Source organism: Colossoma macropomum, unplaced genomic scaffold, assembly GCF_904425465.1.
Source record: "Colossoma macropomum unplaced genomic scaffold, Colossoma_macropomum, whole genome shotgun sequence".
In the NCBI taxonomy this organism is placed as follows: domain Eukaryota; kingdom Metazoa; phylum Chordata; class Actinopteri; order Characiformes; family Serrasalmidae; genus Colossoma; species Colossoma macropomum.
In genome coordinates this window covers 8,310,623-8,324,257 of record NW_023494802.1, presented here as the reverse complement: position 1 = coordinate 8,324,257, position 13,635 = coordinate 8,310,623, and the positions used below count along the sequence as shown (strand labels likewise).

The following is a 13,635-nucleotide window of genomic DNA, read 5'->3' as shown; positions in this document are numbered from 1 at the left end:
AAACTAAGCTGCAAAAACAGCCTATTTAGACTTCAATGATTCTGTGATGTCACAGAAACAAATACATTTACATATATTATATATACAGCTTACAGCACTTACTCACTTAGCTCCGCCTATTCCCTTTTGTGTCATAAACTGCTTTTTGAATGAGGCAGCCGAACAAAAAGTGCATCATATGTAGTCAGTGTGCTCACCTAATACAGGGCTTTTGTGGTCATCGCCAGGTGTCCAGGAGAGTGAGATCGAACGTTCTCTTGGCTCAGTGAGCTGTAGCTGGGTTGGTGCATCTGGCCGATCTGAGAAACGCACACAGAGGGGAATTTATAGTTCACGTGCACACAGACACATCTTTAAAGGTTATTTCTGTTAGTTGGGCAGGAAATAGTGTGCCTTTACTCATAGGTCAAAATTATAATAAACACATGCACATCATATTATCTGTAAAAGGCCCGTCATGTATGCAGTCTTCCGACTGCGTGGTGCAACACTGAACATCGTCGCAGTTCAATAGATTTTAAATGCCATACCAACTACAGTGATGGAGCCACTAGCTTTGGCCACGTCCAGACTCGTCATGACCTCACAGGTATAAACGCCCTCGTCCTCCTCCTGAACGTTATTCACAATGAGCTCTGAGCCATCAATCACGTACCTGAAACACAAGCAATGATAATGATGTACCAGGGGTGTAAAAGAAGTGTACATTTCTGACCTCACAAGGATTTGATAGTGATTCATATTACATGATTTAGCTCAGCTGAATCAGGTTATTTTGGTGAAAGCAATACACCAACATACAAATACAAAAGTGTTTTATTTATGTTGGATTATAAAAATAAATATTATTATTATTATTATTATTATTACACCTTTCATACAAAGAAGCAGCTCAAAGTGATTTACAAAAGAAAAACAATACAATTATTTTACAATATAATTATAATAGTCATTAAAAAATATAAAAAATAAGAGAAGAAGAATTCACAAAGCTCATAAAAGCAATTAAAATATAAGGAATAAAAAAGTACACTGATTAAATAATCAAAATAAAATAAAATATTGCAAAAAGCAAGAATGTTTATAAGCGCAATTAAAACATGAGAAAAAAAAACAACACAGTTATTTAAAAGCTAGGGCAAATATTGACATTTCAAACTGTTTTTAAAAATAACCCAAGATATTTACTTCGGCCAGAAAACGAGCACTTACTTTATTAAATATTAATATAATCCACTGTAATCAATTACAACAATCGAAACTTGATACAGCTGAATTACCATCTTCAGATCAGATGCAATGCATTTTTGTACCCAACAAGTAGCACCAATAATCTCAATGGAGCAAAGACTCTAAATTAAGAGTGCACCAATACAGGAACTGTTGGCAGATGCTGATATCCAACATCTTTTACATACATATCGTTTGTATGTAAAGTATGATAAATGTAGTAAAATAAACAAAATGCAGATAACTTAGCACAGAAGACCAGCATCGGCTAAAAGTTGTGCTCTTCTGGGGTAAAACAAATACATCACCAAACAATGGCATGAAATATCAAATCTAAACATTTGTCTGTTGCTTATTTTTTTTTATTTAAGTAAATTCTGATATCATTGTGCATCCATACTCAACAGTGAATTAGAATATAACACATTCCTCTACCTGATCCAAAAAGTTAGGGTGCATTCAGACAGACGTTACCGTTCCACAATATAAACTCCAACAGCTTGGGGGGGGGGTCAGGCATTATTTTTATTTATATGGGATCTCACCTGCAGGGCTCCGTAGACGAACACCCAGATCCCTCACTAAAACTGGAAAGTGCTACATCATGCAATTTCTTTCACCAGGAACCTTCAAGTGAGACTGGTGGACCACCCCCTCAAACACCTTACTTTCACACTGGGAAACTGTGACCTAGCCAGCCAACCTCTAACCTTCCCTAGACAGTTTGCTTTGTGTGAAAAGCTGGTGTTCTAAGCACTTACTTGTCTCCATCAGAGAACTCGTTCAACTTCTTCTTGCTTCTCCTCCACAGGATCTGAGGCATGCCCAGATTGCTATCTACCTGGTACTGGCAAGTAAAGGTGGCCGACTTCCCCTTCTGGACGTGCAGGTCACGGGGCGGGTCCACAATCACTGTCCTGTCTGATAGACGTTGGTTGAATAGGTGTTACCCAACATATCCAGACTGTTCACATGAGCAGTCACTGTAACAACAGCTATCACAATCATTTAAAGCAGTCTGCACTGGTTTAATAACTAATAAATTAATGTCTTTCTCCTGACTCCAGTGCAGTGCACTCAGGATCAAATAATAAGATAAAGGGAATAAAATTAGATTTTACATAATGAACAGAATGGCAATAAAATGATCAGCGCTGAATTGATTTAAACAATAAAGAGATTCATTTGAGTTCAAGTAAGCACACACTGCATAGAGACGCACACAATGTTTGTTATTTTTCACAGTACTGGCCTTTGACATACTGATCTTGGAGAAGGCAGCAATAAGTAAATGAGCTCCCTAACTTATCACATTACTGTGTGCTGTGTGCATCCTGATTAATCAGAGTTCCAGATGAATGTTTTTGTAGGTGCTGTGATAAATCAAGGTATTAATGTAACCCAACAATAGTACAATATTTTAGTCAAAATAACATTGGCTAGTCTTTCATCACGGTTTTTCAGTTCATCAGTGCATTTTAATATGTTTCAAGGCATACTGCAATGCAATGTATGATATGTAGCAATATAATCACAATGCAAAAATGTATCTTAGAACATGCAGCTCTAACAGACATGTGTCTGTGTACTGAAAAGAGAGAGTCTGAGCATGTGTTTATATTGGTTACTCACTGAGCACTTCCAGCTCAGCAGAGATGGTGATTTTGGCTTCATCTACTGAGCAGGTGTACAGGCCTGTGTCGTTGTGGGACGTATCGCTGATCTCCAACGTGCCATTGCTCAGCACAGTCATCCTGGGGTTAGTCAACACTGAGTCCCAAGACTCGCCCTCCCTGAAAATATGATATATTTGTGAGATATATGATGCAAGAGAATCTATTGAGTTCTTAACTCTCAATGCATTAATGTACATTCTTTTTGTCCATAGGTTCTGAGTTTGTCTGAGCACAATTCTAAAGAAATATTTTAAATCAATCAATCCATATGCCTGAAAGTGAGTTTTTAATCAGTAATTTATCAAAGAAAATTTGGTCACATGTGACTACTGAGTTTTAACAAAACAGAAACTGTTAGATTTTATCCAAGCTACACAACAGTTAATCATTTTTTACTTTTCAGATTAAATTTAGTTGGACATAAATAGCTCAACCATGCTTATTATTACAGTAGCCACCAATTAGCATGATTTTCATAATGATACCTAATAGCTATTTGCTTTAATTCATTATTAACATTAGTATTACTGATTGACTCTTCATTTGCTATCTTCCCAATGGCCTCCACTCTTTCTAAACCCACCAGCTCTCGCTATTATCATGGCCAAGCTGGAGGAATATAAGCTTGAGTTTCTCTCACCATGTGACCTTGGGCCGGGGGGAACCAAATGTCTTGCACAGTAGCTCAGCAGTCTGTCCCTCTGTTACTCTGTACATTAAACTGTCCTCCGTCAGGATCTGTGGAGGAAGCTCTGAAACACAAACACATCCCCTCTCAGACATCACTGCTTACTTGCATTCCACAGCAGCCACTTAGCACTCTCAAGAGTGAAATTTTACAGTTTAAAGACTAAGAAATCCCTCCCTCTTAAAGATGCATATTGAAGGTGGGAGGTACTTTTGGAAAACTACAACTGCATCTACAGCTTATTTTAGCTAGTAAATGTAGCCAGATGTAGCTAATGTTAGTGCTAATGACAGAAGTAACTAGTCAGATGAGGAGGACAACAAGCTAAAAGCTAAAATTAGCAAAGTAGCTTGCTATATAGATACTTTATCTCAGTTCGGCTTCTTTTCTGTAACTGAAAGGGTCTCTGGTGTCCATTTTATGCTAAATAAAGATAGAACCACTTTTTTGTAGCCTACAATTCGGTTTGATGACTGAGGTCACACTAATGCTACCTGTGTTGTTTTTATTACCTAGCCTACAGATTTGTGATTAGCCTAGCACTCAGGCTTTGTTGACACCACAGAAATTCTACAAAAGCTTCCTTATGCATTTGAATAATGCATGTTGGATATTGTAGGGAGACAACTGATGTACAAAACCATGACGACAATATAAAATTGTGAATTCTGTCTGAATAAGGGATGTAATTCTGCATTACAAAATAGAGCAATAACACAGCAAATAACATATTAGGCCTGATGCTCTTTTCATTTTTGTTTTTACTTCTCCTGTAAAGTTACAGTATCACAGACATGAAGTTTTCTTCTGACAGTGACTTTTTTCTTCATTCATCATTACCATGAACACAGCAAATATATACATAATCCAGGCTCAGACTGTATATATAACTACATAACTCTTACCAATGACAAAGACGTAGGTGTTGACAAGGATGGTGCCGTGTACATTGGAGGCTTTGCACTGATACACTGCAGTGTCACTGATCTCCACGTCTTTCAGTATAAGGGTGCCTCCCGTCACAGTACGCCTGCTATCTGGGTCTATATCTACACAAAGGGTGTACAGTTAGAACCAAATTTATACAGTTTTCACCTTACCTTTAACACAGTCGATCAGCCAAGGCATGTTTGGTGTCTGAAGTTCACTTGAAGCTACAAGACTAATGTAATTAGCTACTGTAACTCACTTACAGCCACCAGTTTATCGTTCTAAAACTGCATGTTTAAATCATCTAACACCTGCTTCAAACCGTGCCAAACTCTTATGTAATCTAAAACAGAATTGGTTGTGTTGTTGAAGACACTGTAGTTATCTATAAAAATGCACAAAATGCATTGCATAGTTAAAATTGCACAGCTGAAACAGTAGTAGATGCTGCATTATGTATGGACGCATTTTGATTGGCGCATTAAGTTTTGGGCACATAAGTAAAGATTAGATGGTTTTGTCAGTTGTGCTTTCTAATATTTCTAATATAATATTGGCACATTTAGATCCTATTAGGAAACCATTAGATGCAACAGGATTCACTCCCAGAACACTTAGGCAACCATTAGGTTCCTTTACACTGCGATATCAAGCCATCAGGAAAACACAAAACACCGTTAGTGACTATTCGACACCACGAGAAACGAACAGAAACTTTTAAAGATTTCTATGATTTCTTTTCAGCAGGGACCTTCATTCATTATGAAAGAAGCAAACTTCAGCCACTAAATGTCTTAGCCAAGGAACTACATTTGGGGTGAGCAGAAATTTGATTTCTTAAACATCACTTTAACTAACTCATCCACTTTCTGCACATTCTGGAGCTCATGCAAAAGTGTGCAAGGTAGAAATGAAAAAGAATTATAGAGAAATAATATACATACAGTGGTCACAACATGTACTTGAATACTAACCATTTAACCATTGTTAAACTTTCATGAAGACATTTAGGTTACTTCATAAAATGTTCAACAAATTATATTTGTTTCAGGGAGAAACATGTTTATCATGAAACTGACTGTGTAGAGAAATCTTGAAGAGGAATTATAATCAGACTCAATAAAATTACTGTAAAGCACAGAGGTGGAAACGCCAAAGTCTGAGGCTGTTTTTCTTACAGTGGTGTCACTGAAAATGCCTTTGCTTATAAACTCAGAAAAGGCATTTTGGATGTCAACCCGCCATAACACTGCTCAAATCATTAATAACTAGAAAGAAACCAGCTGTCTTTTGAAAGAATACTTTGTCAAAAAAATTACAGGCATGGATTACATAATGGTCTGTTTAATTGAATGCCTCTTTGTTTGACATGTTTCCTAAAACAATTAACTTAAGTTATTAAGCATGGCACGAACAGATCTTTTTTGAGGCCACTGTATACCACTGATCGAGGCACCACTATACCACTATATGGTAAACATTCGCATTAACATCAACAGTAAAAACACACGAACACTGTGCAGCTACCTGATAGAGCGTTTCCATTGATGCTCCAGGTGACTTTGGGAGTTGGGATACCATCTGCTTGACAGTCCAATTTCACTGTCTCTCCAGGGGCATACAGTTCACTCTCTGGTTCTTTAATCCAATATGGAGCAGCTAGAGATACACACACAAACACATAAATATTCCACCACAGAGCTCCATCCTACAGAAATCAAATTAGATAATATTTGGCTGCATCTACAAAAAGCTAAAACCTTTTAGGCAAATCCTGTACCTCTTCAACTTACCGGCATCCTCCAAAACTACTAATTAGAGGATGTCTTTGTCGAGGCAGTTGCTAATTAGTTTTTACAGGCTTGGCACACTGCAGTTCCAAAGCTTTATTGAGTCGTCCTTGCCCAGACGCCCTACAATTTAATGCCCCACTGAATACGTGGGCTAGTTCAGTCCACTAAAAGCAGAGATTTAACATGTCTGGGGAACTGAGTGAAGCGTACCTTCCACAGTGACGGTGTAGGTGTGTGTGGTGGTGCCCTGCGTGTTGGTGGCGGTGCACTGGTACTCCCCATCATCACTCTCCAAGATGTTGTTAAAACGCAGCAGTCTGTCAAAACTCTCTCTGGTACGAGACTGAGGCAGTACTCCATCCTTCCGCACCCACTTGATGGAGGGAGTAGGGCTGAGAAAGAGAAAAAGAGTACCTGTAAGTAATAATAATAGGTTCCATATGTTTTTTATATATACATGTAACTATATATATGTAACAATAAATGGCCTATATGCATTATATATATATATATGTGTGTCTATATATAGGAATAATTTGCCCCTTATGCATTATTATAAATGTTAGTACCTATATGTAATAGTAATATGTCACATACATATCATATATATGTAAAGATATATATACATTGAACAATAATAGATCCCATATTATTGTTATGTACTAGGTCACTTATGTATTACATATATGCAAGTATCAATATGTAATAATAAATGGCTCATATGCATTATATATGTAACTATCCATATTGCTGCTGTCAGAACAAACCCTTGTATTTCCATTTTTCCATTACATTTGCAAGACACTGTAATTAAGCACCTGTATGTAATAATAATATGCACCATATGTATTTTATTTGAGGGTTTATATGTAATAACAATATGCACTTTATGAATTATTTTTCTAGTTATAAAAATACATAGTTATAGTTTTCTAAGGCTATTCCAAACCTTAACCTCAGTAACCAAAAAAATGTTGGTCCTACATAATCAGGACTTTTTTAATCTTAAGATGTACAAACACATATGCGCACACACACACACACACACACACACACACACACACACACACACACACACACACACACACTCACAGGCCCTGGACGATACACTCCAGATCAAGGCTCTGGCCTCTGAGCACCAGATAGGAACTGTGGGTACCGGTAGGTCTCATCATCTGTGGCCGTCTGTTCCGCACCACTGAGTTAGCTACAGACAGAGGGAGAAGAACAGAGAGGTTGAAAGAAAGGGGGGGATAAGAAAAAAAAAACACAGGTAGTAAGCTAAAAAACATGCAAACATGAGCACATGTGAAATGTCATACATAAACAAACAGAAACACAAAGGCGAGTCATCACACAGTGTGTGTGCTCCCTGCGGGCCGGCACTGCCTGAGGTCCAGGTGGAGCTGCATCGTGCACCTCTTCATCAAAGACCTGTCACATTTACACACAGCTGGCATATGCTCACTCCTCCCAGCCTGCCCAGCTATTTGCAGCTACACTAAAGGACCTGGATGTGCCTCTAAGCTGGTAAATGCAGTCCTACACTCTCAGCAAAAAGGGGTCTAGTACCAGAAAAAGGCTCTACAACTTATAACAACTTTACAGCTATATATATGTGTACACTGCTGCGCTGATGAACAAACGACTCAAGCTGGCAGTGAAGGACAGCCTGCTCACACAGAGAAGTGTCACTGACATCATTCAGTCGGACACAAAGTCGTTGGTCACTTTAAATATTCTGCTTTGGTCCAGACCTACACTTTGTGAGTTAGACCGTTTTAAACACACAGTCACAACTGCTTCCCCAGTACGGATGGAGACACACAGGCTAGTGAAACGGGGAGAAAAAGTTGACATTTCCTACATAAGTCTGCCTGTGCCGACTTTACTCATTACACGTTAACACAGTGATTTGTTTTGTAAAACAGGCTGTAGAGACTGTACTGTCCTTCCATGTACATCACCACTTCACTTTTAGTGCACAGTATTAGTACAGCGCTTTCACACAGTGTGAGAATGTAAAATCATAGGTTGTGTCTGTATATAATGGTCCATTCAGACGTTCACTAAAGACCAAGATTTCTAAAATCGCACAGTGTATGTCTGGCTTTTGAGGACATTCAACTACAGCTCAACCAGCCAAACAAAAGACTTCAGACGTAAAACTCCACAAGTGAGCTCTTCAGATGTGTTAGCCTTGGATGTGATCCCTGCTGTCACTAAGCTACAGAGATGTTAAAAGAGACCAATCTGGGTTCAAACGTATGAATCATACTTTACCAATGGCTGTACAGAAGCTGTAAGTAAGCTGTACAGAAGCTTTTCTCTGCTGCAGCAGCACTTGATCCACGGTGACTAATATAGTATAGCTTGCTTATACATGTCATTTAATATAAGCTAGATTTTATTGATTTAACTGTTAAGGTACATTACATTCATTTACACTAAAAACTACTTAATTCTAAGTAGGTTACTCAGTATGGTATCGGACTTTGGACACAGCTGCTGTTCTTTACATTGTGTGAAAATTGCCTAACAAATGGGCCAACAGAACCGGTCCAAAATGACCTGGAATAAAATCTTCTTACATTAACATAAATTAAATGTTAAGAACAGTTTTGCTTTTCCTGTAAATTTACCACTTCGGAGATCTGAGGTTTGATTAGAGCAGCGACTACATTTAACCATTACCTTTACTTTGGAACCCTTTAAGAACCCCTTTTTTAAGGCTGTGATTCTTGAACTTACAGGCAATGACATTCAAGATGATTGGCTCTTTGGCAACAATGATGCGGGCACCCAGGAACTGGACATTGCAGGTGTAATCACTCCTGCTGTCCTCTGTGGTCACGTGCGAGAAGTAGAGGTTTCCATCGCGGCCCTGAGTCACACGCTCACTCTGCTGGATGTGCCGAAGCCCTGGAACAGAACAAGAGGGATCAAAATCAAGTTCCCTCCTTCTAATACATTATGCATGCATAGACACATGCGTTGGATGTAGCAGCATTCTTTTAGCATGTGAGCTGCAAGAAAAATAGACAGAACCAGAATGACTCACTCTTGTCCATCCAGTGGATGAGGGGAGTGACAGAACTTTCTGGAGGGTTGCAGTGTAGAACCACAGGACTTCCCTCTTCCACTGTCTTCTTCACTTTCTTCTCCTTCTGTATAGCAGGAATGTCTGAAAAGGGAAGTCGAATATTCAGTGGGATGTATCAGAGAAAGCTTTTTATCATCACTTTAGTAGCAATGCTTCTTAGTGCAGCAGTCATTTGCTTATATTTGTTTGAGTACTGGTGTAGGAAAGACTGGAGGAGTCTTTCAGTTTATTGAAAATCATATTATTTGCCTTTGTGCGCTGTAATCTAGTAGCACTGCTGGCTAACACGGCCGTGGCGGTGATCACTGAGTTTAGGAATTTTTATGTGGTAAAATTGTGTACTTGGTTGTCTTTAAAGACCTCCATAATTAAATAGCCATAATTTCAGATAAAAAAAATGTCAAATGCTACCCAGTACAAACAGAGTACATACTTCAAAAAGATGGTTCTTCAAGGCTTCTTTAGCAAAGAAAATGGTTCTATATAAAACTATGAACACTCAAAGAACTCTTTGCAAGGTTAAAGGGTTCTTTGCATCATGAAAGGGCTCTTCAGACTGGTGGAGAATGTGCTGCAGATGGTTCTATATAGCACCAAAAAGGGTTCTTCTATTGTTACAAGCTTGACATCACAACCATAGTACAACCATTTTGGTGCTACATAGAACCCTTTTCAAAAAAGTACTATATAAAACCATCTACAGCACATTCTCCATCAGTCTGAAGAACGCTTTAATCATACAAGAGGTTCTTTGCGTGTTTATTGATGTATATTAAACCATTTTCTTTACAAAAGAACCCTTTAAGAACCATAATTTTTAAAGGTTTTTGGTTTAAAGGTATTATGCGCTGGCATTTCTGATCACCTTCCAGTCTTTTCCATAGTAACTACAACCACGCATCCAGCTAGAATAAGTACTACTACAACGAAAGTGATATTAACACAGTCAGTAAACTGTACCTGGTGTAACGTGCAAACTCAAAAGTAATGCAAAAATTATTTTACAGAGAAGATGGAAGGAACTGATGAGTCATTTACATTCATAAAGAAGCATCTCAGAAAAACAAGTCCTGGATCACTAACGCTCACAAGAGAGAAATCAGTAAGAAACACGAACTTTACTGAGATTAGTTAGTGAATCCCACCACATTAAAGTACAAGAAAATGCTATATGTCAAAGTAAGCTAAAGCACACTCACAGAAAAGCATTATTAATGAATTCATGTACTAAGAAATTTAAATCTGCAAAGAAAATTGTAAATAAATTAAACTTTTCTGTATTCAGTTTGGATGCTCCATAGCTGGCAAAATGTCCAATTCTCCACCATCACCACCATACTCACCACTGGCACTTAATGCGTCTACATTTCTGCCTGCAACTTTAATGGAACTGAATAACGTTGTAAACAAATTAAAAACACGGTGGTCGGATGAATTCCAGCTAATGTCGTTAAAGAAATGTCTCCCATCATTCTCAAAAACCCCTTATCAACTAATCCTTAATTACTGGCATATTTCTTGTTGAACTAAACTGGGCAAAAGTTATATAAATCAGCCGGCCCAAAAGGAATTCTCTACTTACCGGCCTATATCTATTTTATGTATTTGCAACGTTTATGAAAACGTAGAACAAACTCATCTGTCACCTTAATGAATACAAACTACTATGCCATCACCATCTACCTCCATGGCACTAGTCCAACAAACTGTGAAAATCCCCAGTGCAAATAACTTTCCCTTTAAGCACAGTTTTTTATCGCTAAAGTGATAATTAGCTTCATTTGGGAATAGTTTATGTGGGGTTTTTTGTTTTTCAAGTATCGCAATATTTGTCACAAAAAACATAAATATTCCAATGTATTCCATACATAATTCAGGCCTAAACTGGATGCCGTTTTTGTGGGGGAAAGACACCCTACAGTTCAACACCAGTAAAAGGATCAAAAGCATTAGAAGACAACTACGGAAAAGTATCTGACAGTGATGAATTCTAAATATGTAATAAAGCACATATTTAAAAGATGCAGGCTGCACCTGCTGCATCTGCCCCATATAAATGAGGCTGTTAGGCTGGTAGCTATTGTTAGCTGTGTGCATGCTGAGTGCTCTCACATTAGTCCCAGGAGGGCTTATCCCTGCTGAAACACTTACTCCGCATCAACTCAACCCGGTTTCTGAGGTAACCGTTGTCACGGCAACTGGGGGTGAGGTCAGAACGGTGGATGAAAGGGAACAGGTAGACAGCTAGCAGTGCATATCAACTGTTGCTGGTCTGTGTTTCATGTTAAGCACACAAGATGAACATTAAAGCTGAGGACAGGTGTATATTTGATGGCTAAGTGGCTTGTAAACCAAGATCTCTACTTTGATTTTCTAGGTAACATCATATCACAAAGTGTCAGAAACCACAGAAGCAGTCACCACAAATGGGCAAATTAAATCGGAGTCGATGGCAAGACATGCGGATGCCACAGGTAGTACAAAGTATACAGTTGTGAGTGTAACACACCTTCAGTGAAAATCTGAGCCTCGTTGGACACAGCTGTGCCCAGCTCGTTGGAGGCAAAGCAGCTGTAGTTGCCCTGGAAATGGTGGATGGGTCCATCTTTAGCCGTGAAGCTGCCAGAATCAGGAGAAACCAGCATGGCAGAGACACTAGACAGGTCAAATTCCACTCCATCTTTCACCCATCGAAACCTGAAGGAGGCCATGAAGAGAGGAGAACAGATTTTAAAGAGCAGCATCCTTCTTCTATAAACATATTTCAACATGAACTACTTACATGCAGAGATGTCAGTACAGATTTTATTAGTAATTAAGTGATCTACTGAGTAAACTGAAGATTAAACAAGTAATTTAAATAATTTTTGTTTGAGTTTTTTTAAAAAAAAAGGTCAAAAAAGTAAAAGTTCACTTAAGTGAACAAAACATGCAGAGCTTCTCAAAGATACCACTGCTTAAAGCCTCTCTCAACAGGGTTTCAGATGTTTAAAGTTTTGTTTTAATATTAATGACATGCTGCAGAAAAAAACATTTACTGGCATTATATTCAAGAAATGTACATAAATTAATACACTTTAATAGTAGATAAATGCTCCAAAAATTCTAAGCTGCTGCCTGCTCTTAATAGTGTGTGCGTTCACTAGTGTGTGTGAGTGTTTCACTGCACAGATGGGTAAAATATGGAGGTCAAATTCCTTTGTGTGCAAGCACAATTAATCAATAGCTCTTAATTCTAATTCTATTTGATTTCAACACATTTGTGTCATACTGTTTTATGATTTAACATATTCTGTGTTAAAAGTAACCCAAAATGTTTTATACATAACGTACAGAAATATTTCAACACATTAGGTGTTAAAAGTAACACGTGTCGTCTCCAACTGAACACACTGATGTGTCTAGTTAGAGATACAATGTGTTGTTTTTTAATGCATGGACTGTTTTAACTGTTGGACTGTACTTCTGAGGTCATGCAAGCTCCCGTTATGAGTCGGCACGGTCATATTTGCGGACATGGTGGAGAAATTTCTCGTGTGTTACACCTGTAAGTGAAAACACTGGTAGCCCCAGTGTTAGGAGGGGGGTAAGTTAGCTAATGCAAAACTAAGGCGGATCGCTAGCTATCGCATTCTCATGAATGAAGTTACCTTAATGTGGCTAACGCAAGTAAGAAGCAGCATCATGTATGCTACATATGTAGCATGTATGCTACAATCAGTGATGTGATAAACCATCATAACAAGCATAACAAGTTTATCCATCCATCCATCATCTAAACCACTTATCCTTCTGGGTCGCGGTGGGGTGCTGGAGCCTATCCCAGCTGTCATCGGGCGGAAGGCAGGATACACCCTGGACAGGTCGCCAGTCCATCGCAGGGCAGACAAACAGACATATACATCCACACACACACTCACACCTAGGGGCAATTTAACATGTCCAATCAGCCTGACTGCATGTTTTTGGACTGTGGGAGGAAACGGGAGTACCCGGAGGAAACCCACGCAGACACGGGGAGAACAGGCAAACTCCACACAGAAACGACCCTGGTCACCCGGCCGGGAATCGAACCCAGGCCATTCTTGCTGTGAGGCGACAGCGCTACCCACTGCGCCACCGTGCTGCCCTTAAAAACAAGTTTAGAAAGGCTTAAATAATCTACTTGCTCAGAGCAGAGGGAGAGCAGTGATTTTAGGTGAGATTTTATGAACA

The 13,635-nt window shown here is 38.8% G+C and overlaps 1 protein-coding gene across 6 annotated transcripts in view; it reads right to left on the bottom strand.

The window, feature by feature from the left end:
- Positions 1–13,635, bottom strand: part of l1cama (L1 cell adhesion molecule, paralog a) — an 87,971-nt gene that overhangs the window by 14,375 nt on the left and 59,961 nt on the right. For all 6 annotated transcript variants that reach the window (XM_036592331.1, XM_036592336.1, XM_036592333.1 and 3 more), the window contains 12 exons: positions 11,930–12,117; positions 9,379–9,501; positions 9,069–9,239; positions 7,410–7,524; positions 6,528–6,709; positions 6,052–6,183; positions 4,500–4,643; positions 3,547–3,658; positions 2,863–3,023; positions 1,992–2,151; positions 531–655; positions 198–299 (listed from right to left, as the gene is read on the bottom strand). In XM_036592331.1, coding sequence (XP_036448224.1) covers positions 198–299; positions 531–655; positions 1,992–2,151; positions 2,863–3,023; positions 3,547–3,658; positions 4,500–4,643; positions 6,052–6,183; positions 6,528–6,709; positions 7,410–7,524; positions 9,069–9,239; positions 9,379–9,501; positions 11,930–12,117 — 1,715 coding nt within the window. The remainder of the gene's footprint in view (positions 1–197; positions 300–530; positions 656–1,991; positions 2,152–2,862; positions 3,024–3,546; positions 3,659–4,499; positions 4,644–6,051; positions 6,184–6,527; positions 6,710–7,409; positions 7,525–9,068; positions 9,240–9,378; positions 9,502–11,929; positions 12,118–13,635) is intronic.